We start from the raw sequence: 27,513 nt of genomic DNA, 5'->3' as shown, positions 1-27,513 counted from the left end.
TTCTCTTGAATTTATTGACAAAAATTAAGTAGATGACAGACTTTTTTAGCATCTTGATCAAACCCAGACTGACCTCACATTATACACAACTCCTGTTGCACTAACTGCGAAGACACCCAAAAATCTGATAATTTAGTTAAAATTGCCCAAGTAGCTTCCCATGGTTCAATCCTTGGGATATAGAGCATAGTCCATGACTTTGAACTAAGAAAGGTAGTGTTTTATATCCAAGAGCCAGTGATAACACCTTACAAAGCCATTATATGGATGGATTTCATCTGTAATTCTCTAAATGTTGCTTAACTTGTTCTCCCTGTTAAAAATGGATTTCTCAAGTACTTGCCACTAGAAAATAAAAATGAAACAAGACTGCATCCATCTCTGGTTATAGGAAAACAAGAAAAGATCATCTCTTTGTTTTTCAGTACACAAAGGGTATAACAGCCTTTCTTGACTTGGGATAATATGCTCCAAACTTCTCCAAGTACCATTGATGATTTGCGTGTGCCCTAGGCACCAAGTTTGCACATGTGTATAAGAGAAACGCAAATCCTGCCCAAGACCATGTCATGAATGTCCAACCGAACCACTCAAGAATTTCTCCGAAGTAATTAGGGCAACTAACCCTCTCAAACCATCCTCCCTTTGGTATCTTGTATCCTCCATCATTTCCTTTCAGTGCCAGCAATTCCATATCTGACTGTACATTCATCCTCATACCCCAGTAGAAAATTCTCAGCCCCACCAAAAACCGGCCCCAAAACAGCCAGTTGCCCAATTCACTGTAATTTGCATAATGTGAGACCCACCTTGTTTGCAAATAGGCGTTTAGAAGGTTGTAGCAGAAGGCCAACAACGCTAATAAGATGGGAACACGGTTTGCACTCTTAGATCTCTGGACAGATGTTCTACGGAGGCGAAGAGGGTAGATACATGTCCGGTGAATATAGTGGAAGAGGTAAACGGAGATTAGAGTTAAAGCTTTGGGATTGAATCGGTGCTGACCAAAGGGAAGGATGAGTAATGTAAGCCAAATGGTGGGGCTCTCCATCAAGAACCAAGCCAATGGTGCGGATAAGGTCGGACCCCATCCTGCACGATAGTGCTTGCCATATGGAGCTTGGAGAAATTGGAGGCCAATAATGGTAAGAGGACCAAGAAGGAAGTGAGATACAAGACAGTAATAGAAAAGATTTTGGTCTGATAAGGATGCCATACTTCTGTTGGTTTGGCAGGTCGGACGGAGATCGACCGTTAGAAATATGTTGAAGGATGGTTTATAGCTGTGGTTAAGTCAAAACTAAAAGTCAGGAGTTTCGTCCCAATCTCCAACTTGGAGTTTCAGATCAATTTGAATCTGGACAGCTACTCTCTCTCAATTTTCAAAGAACCATCTTACATCTGTCATCCTACGCATTTATCCACTGTTTCTAGGCCACCCTGTTTGTCCAATAAGAAGCAAGGTAGTTAAGGAACTATATAGGGAATATGGTTTTAAATTGCTATTAAAAGGCAAAAGAAATCTAGCATTAAGAAGTTATGGTAAATATGAATTAAAATTAGATATGATCAGATGATTACCTTCCTTTCATTGAAAATTCAGTTTCCTCCAATAACTTAAGCCTCAGTTCTTCATTTCAAAGATGATATACCTAAAATTCAAATTGCGTTGGAAGAGTGAACCATCATATCATAACTTATTTCATAAAACATTATTGTAAAATACCAATAATAAATATATGAAAAAATATACCCTAATTCTTCACCATATATTATTAGAAGGCTTTTGTTTGCCCCTTATCAAAACTGAACTGGAATTTACCTTTGCTTTCTCATTTCACCATTCTTCCAGAAAAAGCCAATATAAAAAAACACATGCTCAAGTTTTTTTTTTAAAAAAAAAAGGTGACAAATAAATATTTCCCCTATATTGAAGAAGCAATGCCATGTCTGAGGCAATGAAATAGATAAGAAGGAAAAATAATGAACTTCAAGTCATGGTTTTTCCATAACCATTGTAACAATTGTGATGGTTTAAAGGCATGTTACATTAGCTATCAGTTGTGCATGTACCACAGTTAGGAACATATTATCTGATTCTAGGAGCACCTAGCAAATTATTTTACAACTGTTGACAGTGGGGAACAGTATTTTCACATTTTGAAACAAAGGATTTAGTGTAAAGTATGGTGTGTTTTAAGAGTGGGAAGAGGAAAAACTATTACAGTTTGTTAAGACCTTGGGATTCCCACAGTCTTGGGTTTCAGAATTCCTCTTAACGTCCCTAGAAGTGTTTGCGTTCCATGGGTCAGAGATCTGCCCCTCCCTTCACTAAAACAAGGAATCTACCTCTTGGCTTCTCTTTACCCTACATGGTTAGTAAAGGAAATAAAGGAACTCATTGCATCATCCTTTAATAGAGAAGAACAGTAGTTCTTCCCATTATCAATGTGTAGTTTCAACCAAAACTGTAGCTCAGTAGTTTTTCCCATTATCAATGCTCTCTCTCTCTCTCTCCCCCACCCCCCAAAGTCCTGTACTTTGAAATCTACAATGTGCTCAGTAGTTTTTCCCATTATCAATGCCTCTCAGATCTTAATCTATAAAAAAACAACACTTCTCATATTTTCATTATATGATTTGTTATCAATTCGTCAATGAAGATGACAAACAGCAGATCTTTGGACAGGAATCAGAAGAAAATATACTTTTCTTATGCTAAACTGATGTCAAATGTCAGTTCGACTAGGAACGCATTCATCCTTCATTGCTTTTACCCTTTAGGGACCAGGGATGAAAAATCCACCAATTTTGACAGGCCAGAAGGATGAAAGATTGGGACAAAATTTTAAACAAAGAAATAGGGGCCAAAGGGAGAGAAAACAGAGGGATAAGGCTAGTCAGCCTAACCCAAGCCATGTGCTTGACAATATCAACTTAATGGACCTGGGTTCACATTCCTAATTCCGAAGGAGAAACTTGCTCTAAGCATAGCTTACTTGGAAACTACTGATGCAATTTAGCCCATTCCCCTTTTGATCACAAAATATCCAGCACAAAGTAGGGCTTTAAAGGAGATCTTGTGCTAAGTGGTAACAGATTATCTCAGTAAATAGGGAGCCATACATGGAGACTGTCTATTCCATCAATAACATTGTATGGCAATTCTCCGAAATTAAGTACACATAAAACTTTGCTTGTCAATTTTGCTTATAATCTTCTTTGAGTTAGCTGTATCTCCAAGTCTTTTAACTGTAATATAACATACTGACCCATTCATTATGTCTTTCATTACCTAGTAAATTTCCATGAGCTGTATCATAAGGTTATCTTTTTCATCACAGCATAACTAACAAGAAAAATTAAAGTTGAAGGCAGAGCCATAATAATAAAAAAAATAAATAAGCTTAGTTTTGAGCATCAAGTTCATCTCAAATGCTTCTTCACTCTTGAGATTTAATGGAACAGAAAACATGTACAAAAAATAAATCTCATCAAACTTATCAAATACTTATTTACCTTGCCTAAGGAACCAAATCAATACTGAGAATCAAGGGCCCAACAAAACCAAAAAAAAAACTACTGTAGAAATAAGAAAATTTGGTAAGAAATTTTATTGCAAGTGCATGGAACAGTTTGAGAAAATCAAGAGAAAAAATATATAATGTGTATAATAACTATTTGCAAGAGTTAGAGCTGATCAATGTTTTACAGTTTATCATTAAACAAGATGACAATAAGATTTAACCATTAGTTGGAGGTTGTCATTCTATCTATCACTAAACTACAATTAGAACTTGCGTGAAAAAGGCTTACTATAAACTATAAGGTTTTTTTTTAATATTTGAACTCAAAATTAGTCAAAGTACACCAAAATGCAGAAAAAGCATGAATTAAGTTGGGGGGAAAGGGAAAGTGCTGAGAGGAATGATGGTGCCTGGGAAAATCTTAGCATGATTCAAGGTGTGTGTGTTGAGAACATCAAAACAGGATTTAGGACATATCAGAGGAGACGCCAACATACACAGCAACATATCACCTCATTGTGGCTAGATGACCCTTTTTAACTTGTGTGGATGCATACTTCTATTTACTTATGTGTAGCTTGTTTTATTTTGTTGTACATTATTTTATTTGGTGTCAAAACTGTTATGTACTAAAGTAGTAAGGGAGTTATTAGGGAGTTATTCCTGGAGAAGTAGGGCCCGCTTGATAACCTTACCAGGTGTTTCTGTTCTAGAACTGTGCTGGGAAACATCAAAACAGTTTTTTGTTTTCCAGCACAGTTTTTTTCATTTTCTTTGCTGAGAAACCGTTTTTTACCCGCTTGGTAAACCTGTTCTGGAAATGCACCAGTGAATCGGATCCAAAATGGAAGAGATCTAAAAGTCCTGTGATGAGTGAGAATCAAAATGCTTGATCCATCACTGATCATCACTCTCTCATCACAAATTTAAGACTTCGAATGGCAACAGAGTATTCAGTACTAATCAAAAGTTGAAGTGATCAAAAAGCGAACTTCGATATATTCACTCATTCACAGATTCATCCAAAGAAGATGAAGAAGAGGTGAGTAGAGAGTGAGAAAATGAAGACCGGAGTCACCAGCAAAGAAAATGAAAAATCATCATAGGAAAAATCATCTTATGCCAAACTCTCTCTCTCGAGTTGAAAAATCATCTGCAAGTCTGCTTGATAAAAAATCATCTTATGCCAAAATCATCATAGGAAAAATCCCTCTTATGCAACTCTCTCTCTCGCAGCAATCCCTCTCTGCAACTCACCGTTCTTGCGAGACCTAACACGAGCAACAGCAGCAACCCAAACCGGAGTCTAACCTTTGTCTTCCTTCTCTCTCCCTCGAAATTCAAAAAACCGATGGAAACAAGATGGAGAGATCGCAAAGATGAAAAGTCGATTTCAAATAGAAATAAACTGAAGAGAGAGAAAGAGAAGAAAAGGGTTAAGCTTTGAACACAGGTTGCAGAGCCGAAGGAGATGTATTAAGCCTGTGAAAGGCTCTAGATAACTCCATCGAAAAAGATGTGAAAGGCTCTGCAAAAAACCCACAAACTCAGAGACAACAGATCTCATGGTTGATGGATGTTAAACAAATTTAGCTTTGAAGCAACTCACTGGAAGAATTTAATTCAATCTTGCTCATTAATAGCCAATATAATTTCTTTAATTAATGATCAACAAGAGAACAACGGGGAGGAAAACAGTAAAGAAGGAGCACTCAAAAATCGAACACCAAATCGCCATGGAGATTTTTCCATTCTCTTACAACTGCCTTGTCTTTTAACAAATATCAATAAAAACCTAATGACTCAAAGCAGCAAAATGGGTGTTTGAAAACTGGGGGAAAAAAGAGGAAATAGAATTTCACATTGGAAAACAGAAAATGGAACAAAGAGGGTCTGAACTCACCATATCCGCGAGAGGTTCAGGGTTGAAGAAAAGAACATCGGTTTGCAAATAAATTATTTGGTCTTTTCTTTTAAGCTGTGAAGTTGTTGCTCCGTCTTAACGCCTGATTTAGAAAACAAGAACCCATTCTTAGGGTTTTCAGAGGTTCACCGAAGCTGCAAATGGACTTCCCCAGAGATACACCCTCTGCCGGTACCTGACACACCACCTTCTTCTGTTGATTCTTCCTGTAAAAAAGAAAGAAAAACAAAAAGGGGAAACAATTGCTGCGAGAGAGAGAGAGAGAGAGAGAGAATTGCAGAGCGTTCAGTCACAAGGTGCTTTCAATTCCCTTGTCAAGTTTAATCGGGAACAACTTGTCAAGTTTGTGCTGAGAAACGACAGAACATGTTGGACATCCAACATGTTCTGTCAAAAGCCTTCCAGGGAGGAAAACACTGTTTATCAAGCACTTTTTAGGTGTTTTTCTGTTTCTCAGAATGGAAAACACCAGAAACTGTTTCTGGTAAGATTATCAAGTAGGCACGTAGTTATTAGGGAGTAGTTATTTCTGGAAAAGTAGTTATTAGGGAGTAATTTCTTTCTCTCTTTTTTTTTTCATTTTAGGTTTTAAAAGTCTGTATTTTGACATGGAAGACAATGAATGACAATGGAACTTGTGTGATTTTCTCCTATAATCTGCAGCATGAGCGATTCCCTGCAAACCTTGGAGTGAATCCAAGTTGATGTCAAGCCAAAACCCCTTTTTTTTCTCTAACTCTTCTCTCTTAGGCTACCACCCTCTCTCTCCCCTATTCCTTTTCCACCAGTCCCAATTTTCCCACATTTGCCTTAAATTATAACCTCAAAAACAGTGAAGATTCATCAATTAACAGCGAGGAACTAAGGATACATTCTTGGAGTTTGGTAGTGACTAAGCACTTGATCACAGCATTCCAACTTGCGGGACAGCAAAGGAAGGTATTGCCTATCATGTATCTTTTATTAAATTTCTATGAATCCTAAAATGAATTTTCTGCATTTGTATTTTGGAAAAATCATCATTTATGGTTGCTGTGAAATCTGATTTTCTGCATGTATGTTGCGAGTTTTGTGTTAGTAGACCTTTCCAAACCCAAATTCATTTAATCCTTAGACTTGTATTAGAATTCCCAAACCTGTGCTGCACCAGTGTGATAGTCAGTGAGGAGGCTTCCTAAATATCTCATCCACATATGCTTATGACCCCTTGTATCCCTTATCCCAAATGAAAATCAAGCTTCACCCTTCAGAGTGATTCTAGAGAACATTTGAAGCTATATTCTTGGCTTAAGGATGATGGGAATCCATCTAAACAAAAATTATTGGCTTAAGAGTGAATTTGAAAAAAATATTTGGATTGAAACTGTCGACATAGATTCGGATGTGAAGGAGAACGCTAATAGATTGGGTTGTGCCATGGGAGACAGCACTTGGGACTCCCAACTGGTGCATAGAAATCTAGTATGGTCTGGTCTGAAAAAAAAAAAAAAAAAGATTAGAGGCTGAAGAAAGTGAGGCCGAAGAATGCAACGCATTATCCTCAGATGATGATCAAGATTTTTGTCAATGATGATGAAACTGATGAGATGATCCAACCAGTGGTATTTATGTTCTGAGCAGAATTTTATCGGCTGAAACAAATTATGAAGACCGGAGACGTCAATAAGTCATTGTATTTTCTACACATGGATGGCTTGTGGTGAGAAAAAGGCTGCAGTCATAATTGGCAGCGGTAGCAGAATGAATGACAATAGATAAGCATCAGAAACGATACAATGTTGCTATACTCAATGGCACTTCTTTGGAATTAGACCAGAGAAGCTCTCTTCTGCTTAAGCTTAGATTGATGCAGGACCAGTTCTTTGGACCAGGCCGAACCTGTTTGAGAGTTCCAACCAAGAACCGGGCCCGAATTGGGATTTGGGTCTAGTAGGATATTAGTAGTTTATTTCTTTACTTATTTGGATTTATCTTATAATCTTTTATTTTACATAGGCTAGAGTTCCATTCCATTTTTTATCTTAGAATTTGATTCCATTATAGTTTTAATTGGGTTAGATAATTAGGAGATAGAATTAGATTTTACTTTTATTTCAGCATTAGACTATAATTAAGAAACTTTCGATTTCATTTTTATAAATATTTTTGTAACCCAACTCATTGGATAATGGAATGAATTTGGGTTTTGTTTGAGTGCCTGTGTGCCAGTGCTTGTGCGATCCCTTCCGCCCTATTCTCTCATCTCTTCTTCTTTCTATTCCCTCCCCCTGCAAGACTTTTCATCCTCCTTCCTTCTTCCCTCTTCTACTTCCCATCTATCGTTGGCCCTCAACAATTGAATCGAGCTCCCTCAATCCTCAACTTTTATGGCTGAAATTTTGTACGTATAATCCTTACCTGAGGGCAACTTAACCTGGAGAGCTTGGCATCCACATCTCACGTGTATGGTTAGATCCGACCTGCTGTTGGAACCTGCAACTGTATCAGTGGCTAGATCTGATTTCAGAGCTTCAATCCCAATTGTTTGGTGGACGATTTGATCTGCTGCTGGTTACATTCAATAGGATTAGGAGTTGGGTTACTCTTATTAATATTTCAAGTCAATTTGGTTCCTATCGAGAGAGTTCTCACACTCATAGACCAGCAAACTCTCCGCTGGTTTCTGGTTCATGAAAGGAAGAATAAGAGTTCTTCTTGTTACGTACTCCTTTTAAGTTGCACTTCCCATATTACCATTCCCTATTCTATTAATCAAGAGTTGTCAGTTGTCACTTTATTTTTCTTTGTTCCAAGTTTACCCCCATTCAATAATTCTTAAACCCTTTCGTCCTCTCTCTTTTGCCTACTAACTAAACGCTTGGAATTTCTTGTTATTAACAGTTTTGCTACTCTTCCTTACAACTTTAAAATACTTAAATTTTTACCATTGCCTATCTACAATTGGTTAGTGTACACTTGGGTGGGCCCATAGCAACCCAAATATAGGGTTTTTGAATCCCACGCTCCCATCAATTGGTATCAGAGCTGGACCTGAGGCTACATCATGGTGGTTGACAATTCACACCGTTATTATTGATGAAATTCATACACTCCAAGAAAGTCTGCAAGCGGGACTTCGTGATCTCCAAACAAGGTTTCTTGATTTCAAGACAGGTTGTTGGAAGATTGTTGCTAATACTAATTGCTTCTGTGATGAGATGCCGAGCATGGTAGAAGCTTCAGAAGAAGGATCAGAAGTGATTAAAAAAAGGTGGACAATGAAAGTGATGATCAAGATGAAGTAACGGTCCGATAAAGATTGAAGCTAAAAAATTGATCGACAATCCAACTACAGATGTGAAACCCCATGATCAGATTCCAATCGGAGAGATATTGCTTGTCAATGATCGTCATGAGATCGGAACATTTGATCGTGAGATGCATTGGATCATCCCCCCATCAAAGCTGAAGATTGTGGATCAAGTAATGAAAGAAGCCAGTGAAGTGAAAGCCATTCCCCACTATGAATTTGTTCTTCCCCACAAGCTTTCTATTTTGGAATTTTTATTCGAGTTGCAAACGAGCAGCTAGCCCCTGTTCAAGTACTTTTATTCCTGCCCCCTACAAAACTCGTGGACAAGTTTTTCTGAACACTGGGGGAATTGATGTGGAGCAGCTCCTTGGACAGGGACCGAACCTGTTTGAAAGTTCTGACTGAGAACGGGGCCCAATTGGGATTTGGGTCTAGTAGTATATTAGTAGTTTATTTATTTACTTATTTGGATTTATCTTGTAATCTTTTGTTTTACTTGGGTTAGAGTTTCATTCCATTTTGTCTTAAGAGTTTGATTCCATTATAGTTTTAGATTGGATTAGATAATTAGGAGATAGAGTTGGATTTAGTCTATTTCAACATTAGACTACAATTAGGAAACTTTCGATTATGTTTTTATAAATATGCCTGTAACCCAATTCATTGGACAGATTTGATAACGGAAAGAAATTGGACTTGTTCGAGTGCCTGCATGGCCAGTATTTGTGTGATCCCTTCCCCCTCCTCTTCTTTCTCTTCTCTCCCTGTGCAAGTCTTCTCTTCCTTCTTCCCTTTTCTACTTCCCATTAATTGTTTTTATTACTGTTCCTTTCTCTGTTTGGGCAATACTTGCAGTTCTCACAATTGAATCGAGCTTCCTCAATCCTTAACTTTTGTGGCTGAAATTTGGTACGTATAATCTTTACCTGAGGGCGATTTAATTTGGAGAGTTTGGCATCCACATCTCGTATATGCTGCTGTTGGAACCTGCAACTGTATCAGCGATCAGATCTGATTTCAGAGCTTCAATCCCAATTATTTGGTGAACAATTTGATCTACTTCTGGTTACATTCAAGAGGATTAGGAGTTGGTTTACTCCTCTCAAAATTTCAAGTCGATTGGGTTCCTATCGGGAGAGTTCTCACAATCATATACCAGCAAACTCTCCACGAGTTTCTATCTTCCTTTCACGAAAGGAAGAGTTCTTCTTCTTGTTAAATACCCCTTTGATGTTGCACTTCCCATATTGCCCTCCCCTATTCTATTAATCAAGCGTTGCCCCTTTATTTTTGCTTTGTCCCAAGTTTACCCCCACTCAATAATTCTTAAACCCTTTTCTGTCCTCTCTTTTTCCTACTAACTAAACCTTGGAGTTTCTTGTTATTTACAGTCCTGCCACTCCCCCTTACAACTTTAAAATGTTTACATTTTTACCAATGCCTTTCTACTATTGGTTAGTGTACACTTGGGTGGGCCCGTAGGGACCCAAATTTGGGTTTTCAAACCCCGGGATAGCATCATCGATAGTATGATAAGCCAGTGTGGTGATGTCATCCCAATGAAGCTCACAGATGTTTTACTTCGTCCACCATGTATGTATGACAACGATGCTGCAGTTGGTGGAGTATAGATGGTGGCGACCCACAAGCCCTAACCCTAACTAAGGAATTAGGCCCATAATTAGGGAAGTAGAACTAGAGCTAGTGCAGTACAGACTTGATTGATTTGAGATATTTAATCATCCAAAAAACAGACAGGGCTGAAACTTAGGTCGAGTCGCCCTTGGATTAATTAATGGACAGAGTATGGAAATTTCTCCTCCACTACAAGAGGGTGTGATCAAGACTGAAAAAGGATTTAACAGAAAACAGGGCAGAAAAAGAGATATCTGTATGTCGATAATCATGAGTCAGTTGGGCTTCTGGACAGGGTTGAACTACGGTTGAAATATGGAGGATAAACTCAAGTGATAGCAGGGTTTGATGGGGAAAGATGTGGATCTCGGATACAATAGAGCAGGGGTTTGTCAGGTGATGTGAACTGATTAACAGTTGGAATCGATAGGTTCTGATGATAGGGACTGATATACCAAGTTTGGAAGCAATTGGAGTTGAAAATACGAAGTTATAAAATGTCAAGTGAACTGAAAGTGAAGAGAAAACAGGGATCCATGGCTGTGTGTACAGGTAAGAAAAGAGGGATATGAACAAGAAAAATAAGATATCTGATAAGAAACTACATGAATCAATGATTCCAAATAGAAGAAGATTAAAGTAACAAACACAATAGCCTGATCAATGAGAGGCAATGACACTGGTAATTTTACCATAAAACACCACCCAAAACTGCCTCCTCAGCAACTCTTAAAAATTCTCATTCATTCATCTCATACATCATTGCATTACATAGCATATCAGAGCACTAATTTATAACTAACCCCTAAACTTTCCATTCTTAGCAATGTTGGACCTAGAAGGTTTCATTTATATATTATGAGTTTTGGATATGAAAATTACTGTGTGATGTGTGTTTGGGTATACTAATGTGTGTTAAATGTGCTAAAAAATAAATGTTACTCAAACTACTGAAGAGGTACAGTTGAAGAAAGAACAAGGCATGTTGATTAAAAGAAGAACTATTCAAGACGGTCTTCCGTGTGCTTGAAGAATCAAGGAGCCGAATGCTACATCAAAAGGAAGATTCTTCATGTCTAGTCTTTAGGATTTGAATATGATTGGAATATCTTTGTAATCCTAATGTACATGATCAACAAGATGTAAGAAGCCCAAAAATGACATAAAAAAGGACCTAAATGGAAAAACCAAGAAACTAGGTGGTTTGACTTAGAAAGAAGTCTAAATCTGCTATCCACGGTCTTTCGTGAAGAGGGACTAACAACCGAGCTTAATTGGCAGATCCAATATATTTTAAGTCTTAACTCACGGACAATGAGGTTTTAATGCTAAGTGTTTGTGGACGACCACTGCGGTCTTCCATGTGATCTTCCGGGAATGTCTGAGAGTTATGAAATTAAGTCTTCTCAGACGGACAATGCCGCGGTCTTTCGTGACCATCTTTTGTGCATGTCCGAGAGTGACTATCTCGAGTCCTTGCAACCAGAATCTTTCGGGACTGTCGCACGGTCCTCCATGCGATAGTGTTTAATGTTGTGTGGTCAAGAAGTTGAAAGTCCTCTTCCTCCGCATACACAGGTCAGCATTGAGGCTGAAGAGTTTACTGAAGTTCATGCAGATGTACAACACATTTCTGTCAGCAATGAAACCTACAAGGCTACATCTTTTTGATAATTGTCATAGCATCTAGGCGACCAAAGGTGTTAGAGAGGGTCCGGACGCAAGGCGACCAAGGCGCCTGACCGACGACGCCTGGACAACTATGTGATTGGCATCGTTGACATGTGGAGTTCAAGCCAGAAGAGATGATTATGTTTCAAATTACCCTAGAAAGGCTTCCACCTAATGCAAATCCCAAGTTACATCCATGGGAGATGAGTCCTTGCATGTTTCTCAAGAAAGTTGGCACGAACACCTATGTGCTTGAGATACCACTTAATACTGCAATTAGAACATCTTTAATGTCGCCAAACAATCTATTTACCTTGGCCATCACTCGGATGAGGGAAAAACAAAGCATTCTTTATGGAGGCCACAAATGTCTCAACTAGAGGTAGATGAGATTGAAGATGTTCTTGCTGATAAATACACCTACAAGAAAAGGTGGAGGATTTCATTCTTTCCTTTTTAAGTGGACGAATTGTCCACATTCAAAATGCAAATGGATTCATGCAAATGACTTCAAGCGTCTCAATCCTAACATGTACAATGAATACATGGCTCTCACCCAATTGTCGGAGATGAATGATTTCAAGTTGGGGAATATCGCTGCAGATGCAAGGAAGAAGAGAAGAAAGAGAGCATGCTGTTTTCTCCCTGTAGCTGTAAAAGATTTTTTTGTAATATTGGTTCAAGGGTAAAATTGTCCTAGGGATAATAATGTCCTTGTACCTATTCCAGAATGTTCTTCTTTACATTATAAATAAAGATGGCTGTAGTCACTCCAACTCAAGCCAGTATTCACGGAATTCAACATGGCATCAGAGCCAAAAAAATTCCGGGAATATGGGATATAAGTTTTTTTCCTTTTTATTCTCTCTTTCTCTTCTTCGTAATTCTGCCCTAAGAACACCACTGCCAGCCACCACCACCCTCCGCCAGTCTCCACCAGCCACCGCCAGCCTCCTCCAACCTTCTGCCAGCCCTCCACCACCACCGCCAGGCCTTCCGCTACCTTTCCCCAGCCCTCCACCACCTCCTACACCCTTCTGCCACCTCCGCCAGCCCCTTCCAGTTTTCTCGTAGGCCTCTCGCCTCCCCTCTTTCTCGCGAGAGGTCCACTCTCTTTTGCCGTCTTTTTTTCACCACCCTTGGTGGTGAGTTAACTCCCACCAGGGGCTGTTTTTTCCCCTCCTTACGATCTGATTTTTTTTTGGAGGATTTGTTTCTGTTCCTACGATTTTTTTTCTTTACCAGCCACCATGCCAGACGTTTCAGAGATCACTTCCGCTTCCTCTGGCCCTGATGGTTCATCGCAACATGACTTTCTTCCGTTTCCGGTGAACCCTATCAAATTAAATGGCAGCAACTATCTCTTGTTGTTTCGGTCTTGCTTGTTCGCAATTGGTTCTCGTGGTCTCTCTGGCTACATCACGGGCACTACTGGCAGGCCTACAGAGGCTGGTCCTGCACAGGATCGATGGATGAATTTTAATTTCTTGGTCATGTCCTATTTGGTTAATTCCATGGACCAAGAAATTACCAGGCGTTACCTTCTCCTTGATACGCTGCCAAGATATGGAAGACAGCCCAAGACACCTATTCTCAGGTCGAGAATGCCGCCCAGTGCTATGAGCTCCGTCAAAAGATCCACTCTACCAAGCAGTTGGAGTTGTCCCTTTCTCAATATTATAATAAAATGTGCACTATGTGGCAGCAGTTGGATTTTCTGGGCACCTTCACTGCAACCTGTGATGTTAATGCAACAGCTTTCTGGAAGTGGGAAGTGGGAAGATGGTTTGCGCGTCTTTGACTTTTTGGCTGGCCTCAATATTGAATTTGATTAGATCCAAGTCAATATTCTGAATCGTGATCCTCTACCAACTCTTAAGTAGGCCTATGCGATTCTTTCGGCTGAAGACAGTAAGCGTACAGCCATGGTTACTCCTATTACTCAGGAACGATCGGCCCTTCTTTCTGGTTCCTAATCTTCTTCCTTTGGGAACTCTTCCCGTACTGTTGCTAGTGATCGGACGTCTGGTGATCGCCCCTATTAAATGTGATCACTGTGGAAAGAAATGGCACACAAAGGACCGATGTTGGAAGCTTCATGGTCGCCTTGCAGATACTCGTGAGCGTGGGAAGGGTGGTTCCAATTGGCTCACCAATACCCATGCCAGTCAGGCCTCTACTAAAGAGCAACCCAACCAATCTCTTTCCCAGGTTGTAGCTGAACTACAAAATCTTCGGGATACGATGACTCGATTGGACAAATCTTCTTCGGCATCTGTATCTCCTTCATTGGCTGCTTCGGCTATTTCTCTGCCTTCCAATCACACTACCACTTCTTCCACAAGTATTTCATTTGGTGGGAACTGCACCTCAGTCATACCCGATTCTTGGGTTATTGACTCAGGGGCTACCGACCATATGACAGGTTCTTCCTCTCTTTTTTTTCAAATATTCCCCTTTATATGGTCAGAATAAGGTTCGTGTTGCTGATGGGTCTCTTTCTCCTATCTCGGGAAAGGGATCCATGCAGTGTACATCCTCTCTTTGCCTTTCATCTGTGTTACATGTCCCTAAATTCTCTACTAATTTGCTTTCCATTAGTAGCTTAACCAGGGACTTAAACTGTAAAGTGACATTTTTTCCGAACATTGTTTGTTCCAGGACTTGGAAACGGGTAGTACGATTGCATATGGTAAGGTGGTTGGTGGTCTGTACATGCTCGATAGTTCACGGGCAGCTTTGACTCCCAGCTTGCGTCTTCTGATTCTGATTCTGCAGTGTTTGAGTTGAATAATTGGCATCGTCGTTTGGGTCATCCACCGTTGGGTGTTTTATCTGTTTTATTTCCTAGTTTATTGAAACGTTGTAATCTGAATAATTTTTCTTGTGATGCTTGCACTTTGGCAAAGCAAACTAGAGTGTTTATCCTATTTCTAATAATAGAAGTATGAGTCCATTTAGTTTGATACATTCTGATGTGTGGGGCCCTACCCGGTGTGTTTCTACTTCTAGACTTCGATGGTTTGTCACCTTCATTGACTATTATAGACGGACCACTTGGGTCTACTTGATGTATAGTAAGAGTGACGTCTTCACTTGTTTCACCCTATTTCATAAGGTGGTCCAGACCCAATTCGATGCTACGGTGAAAATTCTCCTGTCGGACAATGGAAAAGAATATATGGATGGTGCCTTTTCGCTCCTATTTGGATACTCATGGGATAATTCATCAGACTTCTTGTGTGGATAACCCTGCTCAAAATGGAGTTGTTGAACGCAAGAACCGACATTTTTTGGAAGTTGCTCGCTCGCTTATGTTTGCTATAGTTGTTCCTCCTCGTTTCTGGGGTGATGCAATACTTATAGCCACTTACCTTATCAATCGGCTTCCATCAAGAGTCTTAGGAGTTCGCTGCCCATTGAAAATTCTGTTGGGCACCTCCACGTTTGTTGTGCCCCCCAAAGTTTTTGGTTGTGTGGTGTTTGCCCGGAACCACCATGTTCATGGCAAGTTTGATCTTAAAGGAGTTCGATGTCTTTTTCTTGGCTACTCGACTGCCCAGAAGGGGTATAAATACTATCATCCTCCTACCAAGAAATTGTTTGTCACCATGGATGTGGTGTTTCGAGAATCTGAGGCTTACTTTAAACCGCAGGTACCTCTGCAGGGGGATTCTAAGAGATGAAGAGGTCCCGCTGATTGCTCCTCTGGATGTTCATATACCTACTATAGAGGATGCTTCTATTGAACTGGAGGATGGGATTACAAGTCAGGAACAATAAATGGGACAGAATGAGCAACAACAAACAGTCCAGGGGGAGAACGAATTGAAGATTTACTCTCGAGGAACTGTTTTTCCTTCTCATGGCCCTCGATACAAAGAGACCACCACCACTGATCCTACACAATCAGCACCTGCTCCAAGTCCTACTCCTAGTCATCTTCCTGGTAAGCTTTATCCTGATCCCAGTCTTGATTTACCCATTGCTATTCGGAAACCAAAGCGGAGTTGTACACAAAACCCGATTTCCAATTTTGTGTCTTCATTATTCTCTATTACTATCCCTAACAATTGGCAAGAAGCAATAGCCGAATAGAAGTGGAAGGATGGGATGAATGAAGAAATGCTTGCCCTTGAGAAAAATCAAACCTGGGATTTGGTTATTCCTCCACCAGGAAAGAAACCCGTTGGCTACAAGTGGGTTTTTATTGTGAAGTACAAGTCAAACGGCTCAATAGAAAGATATAAAGTAAGGTTAGTTGCCAAAGGGTTCACCCAAACCCAAGGAATCGACTTTCAAGAGAACTTTGCTCCAGTGGCAAAGATGAATACAGTGAGAGTCATCATTTATTGTGTTATGAATCAAGGTTGGGATCTCTAACAACTTGATGTAAAGAATGTCTTCCTGCATGGAGATTTGGAAGAGGATGTTTACATGGAAATACCTCTTGGTTTTGCTTCTCCAGAGACTCAGGGAAAGGTATGCAAGTTGAAGAAGGCCTTGTACAGTCTAAAGTAGTCACCAAGGGCTTGGTTTGGTCACTTCCATAAAACCATGATTACATATGGTTATAAGCAAAGCAATGTTGATCACACCTTGTTTGTTAAAAGGGTGGGACAGCATGTGACAATTTTGATTGTCTATGTTGATGATATAGTAATCACGGGCAATGATGCACAGGAAATTAAGAAGTTGAAGACTTATCTGGGTTCCAAATTTGAAGTTAAAGATTTGGGGAAGTTAAGGTATTTCTTGGGGATTGAGGTTGCCTATTCAGCCAAGGGCATATCTCTATCTTAGAGAAAATATACCCTAGATTTATTGAGTGAGACGGGGATGCTTGGTTGTAAACAGGTAGATACTCCTCTTGAGCCCAACACACACATGAAGAGTAAGGAAGGTGACCCAGTGGATAAGGGTAGCTATCAGAGGTTAGTTGGTCGGTTGATATATCTCTCACATACTCGACCAAATATTACATTTTTTGTGAGTGTCGTGAGTCCATACATGCATGATCCTCACTCCTCTCACTTGGAGGCAGCATACAGAATACTTCGGCACCTGAAATCATCTCCTGGAAAGGTAGTCTTATATTCTCCACATAGTTATCCCCGGATAGAAGCATACACTGATGCAGATTGGGCTGGAAGTCCTGATGATAGGAAGTCAACATCCGGATATTGCACAATTTGTTGGAGGAAACTTAACTACTTGGAGAAGCAAGAAACAGGCAGTTGTGGCTCGATCTAGTGCTAAAGCTGAATTTAGAGCTATTGCACAACGTATATGTGAACTTCTCTGGCTCAAGGGACTTCTTCAAGATTTGGGTATAAATGCTGATCTTCCAATGCGACTCTACTATGACAACAAGTCTGCAATCAGCATTGCCCACAACCCGGTCCAACATGACCGTACCAGATATGTTGAGATCGACCAGCATTTTATCAAGGAGAAATAGGAGCAAGGAATAATTTGTATTCCATTCATTCAGTCAAGTGAGCAGCTGGCTGATATCCTTACCAAAGGAATTAGTGGTAACCTAGTTTGTCCTATAATTAGCAAGTTGGGCATGTTTGGCATGTATGCTCCAACTTGAGGGAGAGTGTTGTAATATAGGTTCAAGTGTAAAATTGTCCTAGGGGTAATTATGTCCTTGTACCTATTCCAGAATGTTCTTCTTTACATTATAAATAAAGATGGTTGTAGTTACTCTGACTCAAGCCAGTATTCACGGAATTCAACAGATTAATTTTCAGTTGAGCAGTACAGAACTACATATCATGGTGTTAGATTTTCGGAATTGATTTGCAAATTTTCTTTCCAGTTTATTCTATAGTTTTAGAGTCCTAGTTTGAGTAGAGTGCCAATTATTAGTCTGTTTTGGCTATTCCAAGTAGTAGTTTGACTTCCAAGTCAGTTAAAGATTACAAGAGAGTCTATTTCTGAATTCTATAGATAGTTGTAAGGGCTACAGTCCACCCCCATCTATTTATGGTCAACAAGATTTCAGTTTTTTATTTATTTATTAATATGAGAGCTGTAGATTAAGTTGTGCCGAGTTCAGTAAGTATTTGGTGGATTCCAGCGACTGATGGCAGTGGATTCCTGTACTTATTCCTTCTATTTATTTTCTATAAATTTTCAGCTCAGTCCAGTATTCCAGCACCCCGCAATTCCCCTGTTTTCTAGTTATTTTTGCTAGTTTAATCTCTCAAATCTCTCTAGATCATTCTCAGTTTAGCCTGAAATTACACACCTAATATCTATTCTGGCTATTCTCTAAAAAAAATTTATTACCCTTCAAGTTCTGGTTCTGAATCTGAATCACTGACACTAGGACTCTACTGTTGCACCTGCTATTTGCTATAAGATTTTCATATTTTGACAGCTGGTAGCCTGTTCCAATGGGCAATTCAACCAGAATTCCAATCCATTCTGATCACAATTTTGCTAGTTACAAAATTTCTCTTTTTATTTCTCAGTTCTGAGTTTTTTGGTTCAATATTATTTCTAGTTCATTCTCCGTTGTTTGCGAAGCTCCTTTTAGTAGATTAGACCTTGAGTTTCTGGTTTGAAATTAAGAGGTCCCAAAACACATCAAATTACTCAAAAACACTCCCCCTCCCCCATAAAAAAAAAAAAGAAGGATCACAGAAACTATAAAGGAGAGACACAATAAGAAATTTCACCACTCTACTGTAAACTAAGAAATTTCATTGGATGATCATGCCAATGTTGGGTTGCATACAGCATCCTATATATCCCCCAAATGGTTCCATGGACCAATTAAACTATACATCCTTCAGTCTTCTACACAATTAAATGATATATCCTTATCCTGGTTCCATCACTGAACTTGAATCAACAATAGGAAGAGAGAGAGAGAAAGGAGGGCTGATAATAAGGAGACTGAAGGAACTTATTTGCCTTGAGGACTAACAGAAGCATAAACAGAAAAAGCAAATAATGAGTTCAACTGACAACATCAAATACATAAAATATATATATATATATATATATATATATATATATATATATATATAGCGCAAATCTTCATCGAAACACGTTAACTAAGTCAGAACCACGTGGGTAACCATGCAAGTAAGGTTGTTGAAAACTAACTAATCGAAGCATGAAGCTCATCATGTTTAATCTAGCTTCTACCATGCACTATTCTAACTATCTAATCCTAAAGGGATGCATCCTCCCACTAAAACATATAAATGATTTAGTTGCAAATGCATAACCAAATGTCAATTAAAAAATAAACTGCTCAAGATGTGATTTAAACAAGAAGAAAGATCCCATATAACACTAATGAATATGCTGCAAAATTTGTAAGATTAACAACCGCAGTAGAATATTTCAACGTTGAGAGCGAGAGAGAGAGAGAGAGAGAGAGAGGCACAAAAGAAACCCAATAACAAGCTAGTTCAGCCAGCAGGAATTAGAATTGAAGAACCATGATACAGAACAAAAAAGTAAGTGCATGGCTGCCCATTTCCACTTGCAGTATTCTTCATTTCTCCATTCCCCCCCCCCCACCCAAGGCATCTAGAACCTTACCTAATAAGATAGACCAACTACAAGGTTCACCATTCCCTTTTCATTTCTTCATTTCTGACACAGTTCAAAATCTCTTTTCAGTAGACCATTTCAGTCAGACCGAAATTTCGTTGAAACAGTGTATTTTTTCCATTGAGTTTCGCTTCATTTCAGGGGGCAAACAGCCGAAATGAACGAATACCACAACAAAATGTGTGAAATTTCGGCGAAACAGTGCTGATTCTGAGTTTTGCCTCCTGTTTCATCTCCGACACGTCAAAATTAGCGAAATTTTGGCGAGTTTTTGAACTTTGATTTCTGAAAGTAGAAAAATGTAGTGCCTGCGCATACCCCAAAGGAGTGTGCTATTACTGTGAAAAAAATAGAGAATAACAACAGCAACTTGTAAAAACTTGGATTCAAGTCAAAGAAAGGAATCTAAACAAAAAAAAAAAAATTAAAACTCCTAACCCCACCCCCATGTACCCCCCCCCCCACCATAAAAAAAAGGATAATAGAAAGGTAGAAAATACGAAGGATAAAATTAAAGAACAACCCAGAACCACAAGCTTTGGAGAACAAGAAAAGGAGGGAAAGAGTTGGGTTTTAGGTTAGAGCTGCAAGTACGAGAAGGAGAAGAGGTTGAAGAAGAAAGAGGAAGGAGACAAGGCAGAAGAAGAGAGAGTATTTTGGTGGTAAGTGTCTTGTGCGTTGAGAGACTTCTCAACACACCTATATTGCTTCAGTGATAATTAGAAGGAAATTACATCCACCTCCCCAAGGAGGTAAAAGGTAAAAAAGGGAAAAATTAGAAAATACATAATAAGACAACTAGACAAAAGGCTAGTTCCTAAACTACCCTTATTACATAACTTCCAATAACTCTAACACTCCCTCTCAAGCTGGAGAATAAATGTCGTGCATTCCTAGCTTGCATAGAAGGTTACCAAACTGAAGAGAGGCAAGTGCCTTGGTGAAGATGTCTACCAGTTGATCACCAGTTTTCACAAAAGGAGTGCAAATGCAGCCAGTGTCTATTTTCTCCTTGATGAAGTGTCAATCAACTTCAATGCGCTTGGTTCTGTCATGTTGCACTGGATTGTGAGCAATACTAATGGCTGCCTTTATCACAGTAGAGTCTCATAGGGCCTTCAGTGTCAAACCCCAGTTCTTAAATTAGTCTTTTCAACCATATGAGTTCACACACTCCATGAGCCATAGCCCTAAATTCAGCCTCTGCACTGGATCTGGCTAAAACATGCTGTTTTTTGCTTCTCCATGTAACCAAATGACCTCCTACAAAGGTACAATAGTCGAAGGTAGATCTCCTATCAGTGATGGATGCAGCCCAATCGACATCAGTGAAACCTTCCACTCTCAAGTGATCATGTCTGGCATACAACAGTCCTTTCCCTAGAGAGGACTTCAAATATCTGAGAATGCGGTACACAACATCCAAGTGACCACTCTTGGGGGCATGCATAAATTGGCTCACCACTCCCACTGCATAAGAAATATCTGGGCGTGTCATAGAAAGATAGATAAGCTTCCCCACTAGCCTTTGGTACTTTCCCGCATCAATAAGGGAGGGACCACAATCTTCTCCTAGTTTGTGGTTCTGCTCAATAGGAGAATTTGCTAGTTTGCAGCCTACCATCCCTGTCTCTGTCAATTAATCAAGAACAAACTTCCGTTGACATATGTTGATTCCTCTCTTGGACCTTGATACTTCAATTCCTAAGAAGTACTTCAAGAGACCCAGATCTTTGATTTCAAACTGTTGAGCTAAGTAGATCTTCAACTTATCTATCTCAGTGGTATCATCTCCAGTGACTACAATATCATCAACATAGACAATAAGGGTTGTGATGGTACCATTGCCCCGCTTGGTAAAGAGAGGGTGATCAGCTTAGCTCTAGAAATATCCGTTTTTCAAAATAGCCTGCCGAAAGCGCTCAAACCATGTCTTTGGTGCCTATTTGAGACCATACAAGAAGGCACACTTTACCTTCAGCTGAAGGTATTTTGAAATCTGGTGGAGTTTGCATGTACACTTCCTCTTCCAAGTCACCATAAAGGAAAGCATTCTTGACGTCTAACTGATATAATGGCCAATCTTTGTTGGCTACCAATGATAATTGAACTCGGATAGAGTTATGCTTGGCTACAGGAGCAAATGTTTCCTAATAGACTTGGTTGTATCCCTTGGCCACCAATCTTGCCTTGTACCTTTCAACTGTACCATCAGATTGATACTTGAATGTGTAGACCCATCTACATCCAACTGGGACTCATCCCCTGGGAAGATCCACCAATTGCCAAGGACCATTTCTCTTAAGTGCCATCATCTCATCAACCATACCTTGTTTCCACTTTGGGTCAGACATAGCCTCAGTAACGGTTTTGGAGATAGAAACAGAAGAGAGAGCAGCAGTGAAGGCAAGACCTGTAGTTAAGAGAGCATCATAGGAAACAAACTAGGCTATAGGATTAGTTCAAGTTCTTTTGCCTTTCCTAACAGCAATAGGAAGGTCTAAATCAGAGGTAAGAGAAGAGATGTCACCTAACTAAGGAGGATGGATCTCAGGATGTGGATCCAAGGAGGACTCTTGGCAGGTCTTCTTTCTTTTCAAGCATTCACCTCTTTTGTACATAACCACTTCTTTTTCTTTTTTCAACCAATTCTTTTTCATTGGTATCATCCAGATCCACAGTTCAGTGTTTTCCAATGTCAAGCATAAAAAGAGAGATAGGAAAAGAAGAATGAAATGGAATATCAACAGCCTGTTCACTTCCACAATTCTCCCCCTGAAGAGGATGCTGAAAAGGGGTAAAAAATGGGACAAATTCAAGGAACATGACATCTTTGGAGAGAAGACACCGACAAGAAGAAGGGTGATAGCACTTGTAGCCTTTGGTATTAGAAGAATACCCAAGAAAGAGACACTTGAGAGGTTTGGGATCAAGTTTAGTGCGATTGGGTTTGTTAATATGCACATAACAAACACAACCAAAGACTTTGGGAGGGAGAGAGAAAGTAGAAACCTATGGAGATAAGGTTTCTAAGGGGGATTTGGAACCAAGGAGTTTGGTGGGCATGCGATTTATGAGAAAGGAAGAAGTGAGAAGAGCTTTAAACCAGAAGGTCTTGGGAACATGCATGCCAAACAAGAAACTACGGGTGACCTCCAATAGACGATTTTTCCACTCAGCAACCTCATTTTGTTGGGGTGTGTCAACACACGCTAGCTGATGGATAATGTCATTATTAGTAAAGAAGGTTTGGAGACCACCAAACATGTATATCCCCCCCCCCTTCATCAGACCGAACAATTTTGATTCGACTATCAAACTGAGTAAGAATCATCTGATAAAAATTTTAAATGCATCACAGACATCACTTTTATGCTTCATAAGAATAGTCCAAGTAGTACGAGAAAAATCATCAACAAATGAAACAAAGTAACAATAGACAAATAAAGAGGTAGTAGGGAAGGTCCCCAAACATCAGTATGCATAATATGGAAAGGAGAAGTAGATCTATTACCATGATATGGATAAGAGGAACGACAGTGTTTAGCAAGCATACATGGTTCACATTGAAAAACATGAGAAGAGGCAATAGAAGAAAATAAGTGAGGTAATTGTCTTCTCATTACAACAAAAGATGGATGGCCAAGACGACGATGCCATAACATAACAGAATTTACAGAACTACTATCCTTACGTCCACACATATAGGACTGAATTGTGGGCAAAAAAGGTTCAAAAAGGTAAGGGCCTTGCTCCTCACAACCACTGCCAATAATCCTCTTCGTCACCAAATCCTAAAACAGACAATGAGAAGGAAAAAAGATGACATAATAGTTCAGAGATTTAGTCAAATGACTCACAGATAGAAGATTAAGGGTAAGGTTAGGCACATGAAGGACAGAAGTAAGAGAAATGGATGATGTAACAGAGATACTACCCTTAACAGAGATAGAGGAAAGGGAGCCATTAGCTACCCTAACCTTATGCTTACCAGAGCAAATGGTATAGGAATCATAATAATGGGACGTACCAGTCATGTGGTCAGTGGCACCAGAGTCAATGACCCAAGACTGGGCTGCAGTAGAAGCTGAGGTCGAGACCTGTAAAGCTGAGGATGAAGAGGAGCTGGCCACTGTAGGTGTAGGAGATGTGCTCAGCTGTGACATGACCCTGCGAACCACTACATCTACTAAAGTGGAGTCATCCTATGTAGCAACTGCCTCAATCATCACAAAGTGTGCTTGAGCTCCCCCTCTACGGCCACCACGAGCACCACCTCGTGTACTAGGGGGACGGCCATAAAGAGTCCAACACTTATCCTTGGTATGTCCAAATCTCCCACAATGATCACATTTAAACCTGTCCTTGCCACTTCCACCAATACCACCTGTCTCTACTGCTCTATCTTCCCCATGGTTAGGCCCTTGGCCTCTACCACTTCCACGAGTGTCCCAGAAAGAACTAGAATTGAGAGTTGACCTCTCAAGAGATGATGTTGGTACTGGCTCCATAGCAACACGTCGAGTCTCTTCACTCTGTAAGTAGCTACAAACCTCATCAAGAGAAGGAAGAGGGGACCGGCCTAAAATTTGGAGTCTGATTGGTTCATACTCAGGGTTCAGGCCACCAAGTAAAATGAAGATATGCTCCTTCTCAAGAGTGCGATACACCTTTGCTTCATCCTCTGGGTTGGTCAATTGAAGATCCCTGTAGTGGTCATACTCCTCCAGAAGACCAATATAAGCATTATAGTACTCAAAAAATGGTCCTGTCACCCTGCCTCATTGCAATAATTTTTTGGTGAAGCTGATAGACCTTGGCAGAGTCACCTACTCTATCAAATGTCTGGGAGACACTGTCCCAGATTGCCTTGGCAGTTTCTTATCGCATAAACCTTCTCCCAATCTCTGGCTTCATGGAGAAGATTAACCATGTCATGACCATGGAATTTTCAGTCTCCCATTTCTCATAGGCAAGAGAACCAGACTCTGGAGCTTTAATAGCACCTGTAATATACCCAAATTTCCCTTTGCTCCTAAGGGAAAGCTTCACTGAATGTGACCAGTCCAAGTAATTGGTGTTATCAAGTTTCACAATGGAATCTGTGGATGTGGGTTCTCATAAACAAGCTGAGGGGCTGTTGAAGTGGGCTGTGAATCAGCCGAACCAAGCCCAGATGCATCTGAATCAACCATTTTTGTAGGGAAAAAGGTACTAGACCATAAACTAGAGTACCAAACCAAGTGGGGAGTACACACTCAACCCAAATATGGAACCCAATACTAGAATCAAATTTCAGCAAGGAAGAAAACAAGAACAACCTTGATAATACTTCATTCTAATACTCTCCAAGGAGTAACATCAACTTTAAACAAGTTCAAAGACTTCACAAAAGCTGCCCATAAGCATTTCTCAACCAAGGAAGCAGCATATGGCAGTCCAAATGCAAGAAAAACAGGAACTAGGCATTCTCGGCTTTACCTTGGCAGCAAATGGGATCCCACGAAAATGAGTTAGGCTCATACAGCTCCTTTAATCAGCAAGGAGGGACAAAGAGGGTATAACAGGTACCCTTGGGTGATTTTAGTGGCCTAGTCCAAGACTCAAACACATGTCGAGAGAGGGAGAGAGAGAGCCTGCAACTTGAAGCTGGCGGTACTCCTAGCAGCAGCTGGGTGAGATCCAAATTTCAAAAGAGCTTCAACACAGCTCAAGTAGTATCTTCAAACATCTAAATAGGCTATAAGGAACCTATTTCATACTCTTTCAACAAATCTTTACATAGGAATCTCCTCCTTGAAATCCTTTGTGCCCTAGGATTCCTAAGAGAAGAAAAAGAATAGGAACAAGGGACTGAACACGACTCTCAAACCTGGATCTCTAATACCAAGTTGGGTTTTAGGTTAGAGCTGCAAGTAAGAGAAGGAGAAGAGATTGAGGAAGAAGGAGACAAAGGGAGAAGAAGAGAGAGTATTTCGGTGGTAAAGTGTCTTGTATGTTGAGAGACTTCTCAACACACCTATATTGCTTCATTGATAATTAGAAGGAAATTACATCCACCTCCCCATGGAGGTAAGAGGTAAAAAAGGGAAAACTAGAAAATACATAATAAGACAACTAGACAAAAGGCTAGTTCCTAAACTACCCTTATTACATAACTTCCAATAACTCTAACAGAAAGAACCCCAATCAAAGAACACATTAAAATCTGTAATCCTACTAAGGAAAAAAAAAGTTTTGTTCTGACTAAACAAAAAATAGAAAAACAGAACGAAATGCAAAAGTATTTAAAAAACAAGAATGGGACACACAAACACACAAAGATGGGTCACCAGTATGAGGATTGAGCTCTGCTGCTAGGGGGAGCCCTAGAGAAGAACCAAGAGAAAAAATGCAACTTAAGCTTCAAAGCTTAGTCTTATTCAAAACGTGAGCATAGCTTGATCAAAACAAGTTAAGATTATACCATCAGGGACTTTTTAGAAAGTTAACTGAATACTAATTTATTTGGCCTTGCAATGAAAAGATAACACCACAGCTTGATTAATGATACATAGGCTTTAATTCCATTTAACTTAGCCCATCATAAACTTCTAAGAGTTTTTGCCCCAATCCCACAACTCAACAATCATTATTCCTATCAACAGATATTGGGTCCAGAGAAATAGAAAAATACCAAGTCAACTAATAAGACTAAGAGTCTAAACCTATCAAGGAAGAGAAGTGATAATGTCTGCATGAAAAGGCAACTACCACATCCATACCTCCTTGATGAAGTGCTAACCTCAAGTGAACGCAATAAGAATGGATGGCTACAATGACTTTTGCCGTTGTACACCTAGTACTTCATTCAGAGTGATTTCAACCAGATGAATCAAGTCAGGACAGAGAAACAGAGAGCAAGCTATGAATAAAATTAAGACAGATTCCCCAAGATTGCCACTAACAAACCAGGCTATGTACAAATTACAAAACATCAATGAAGCACTAACAGGGTTATCAAAATGCTGGCTGAGTAAGCAATCCTAGTTTTAAAGAGAAGTCAACAGATAACATTTGCTGCCTCTTGTAAATTTATCTCAATGAAGATTCAAAAACTCATAACTAGGCAACTTATGCTACAGAGTAATAGCAAGCCCATTTCTGCAAGTATAATGCTATAATCCTAATTTCTCACTTCTACCCATGCATTTTTTTACTTTAATTTTGACTTGCAAACTTATCAGAAAAGTACTATATGTGGTCATGAGCAAAGTCTGGTTCTATATTAATGAAAATAGTGGAAGAAGTTGGCTGTATCAAACTTGGCATTTCACAACTGGTTGACACAAAAGTACCATGGCAAAGGCCTTCTACCAATAAACATTACAAAAAATTTTAGCTTGCTTTTCATCCCAATGGCATACAAACTGACTAACTGATGAACTTCCACACAATGAGTCCAGTAGCTAACATTTATGAAAATAATCTGCCAATAGTCTTAGCAAGAAACTCCACTATTTTGGTCACTATCTTGAAAGATTTGAATGGTGGGATTTAGGGGGGAAACACGATTTTCTCCAATATAATATTTTTTTCTGAGACTAATAAAAGTAATGCGACCACAATTATGTAACTAACAGAAATTTACTGCAATTCTAAGCAAACTTTTAACAATGACAAGGGAAAAGTTGATAAGCAATTCAAAACCACAACAACTAAGAAAACAAATTCATTCAAAAGAAGAAAGAGACAGAGAGATTTACAGTGATGTAAACGAGATGGCGATCAATATCTCTTCTGATATTGAATTAGAAAGAGCGAACGGAGAAGTTGGTGATCGATACTTGGTCTTTTATAGAATTACCACGATCTTCATCTTCCTGTTCTTACCCTCATTCTAT

General features: G+C 39.6%; 1 protein-coding gene across 1 annotated transcript; it reads right to left on the bottom strand.

Annotated features, from left to right (window-relative positions):
* Positions 1-355: 355 nt before the first annotated feature.
* Positions 356-27,513, bottom strand: LOC122646045 (steroid 5-alpha-reductase DET2). The gene is made up of 3 exons (XM_043839501.1): positions 27,376-27,513; positions 1,582-1,652; positions 356-1,440 (listed from the first exon to the last, which is right to left on the bottom strand). The coding sequence occupies exon 3, from the start codon at positions 1,214-1,216 to the stop codon at positions 422-424; it is 795 nt and encodes a 264-aa protein (XP_043695436.1). The 5' UTR covers positions 1,217-1,440; positions 1,582-1,652; positions 27,376-27,513; the 3' UTR covers positions 356-421.

Source organism: Telopea speciosissima, chromosome 11, assembly GCF_018873765.1.
Source record: "Telopea speciosissima isolate NSW1024214 ecotype Mountain lineage chromosome 11, Tspe_v1, whole genome shotgun sequence".
Classification (NCBI taxonomy): domain Eukaryota; kingdom Viridiplantae; phylum Streptophyta; class Magnoliopsida; order Proteales; family Proteaceae; genus Telopea; species Telopea speciosissima.
The sequence above is the reverse complement of the archived record's forward strand: the minus strand, read 5'-3'. Positions and strand labels throughout refer to the sequence as shown.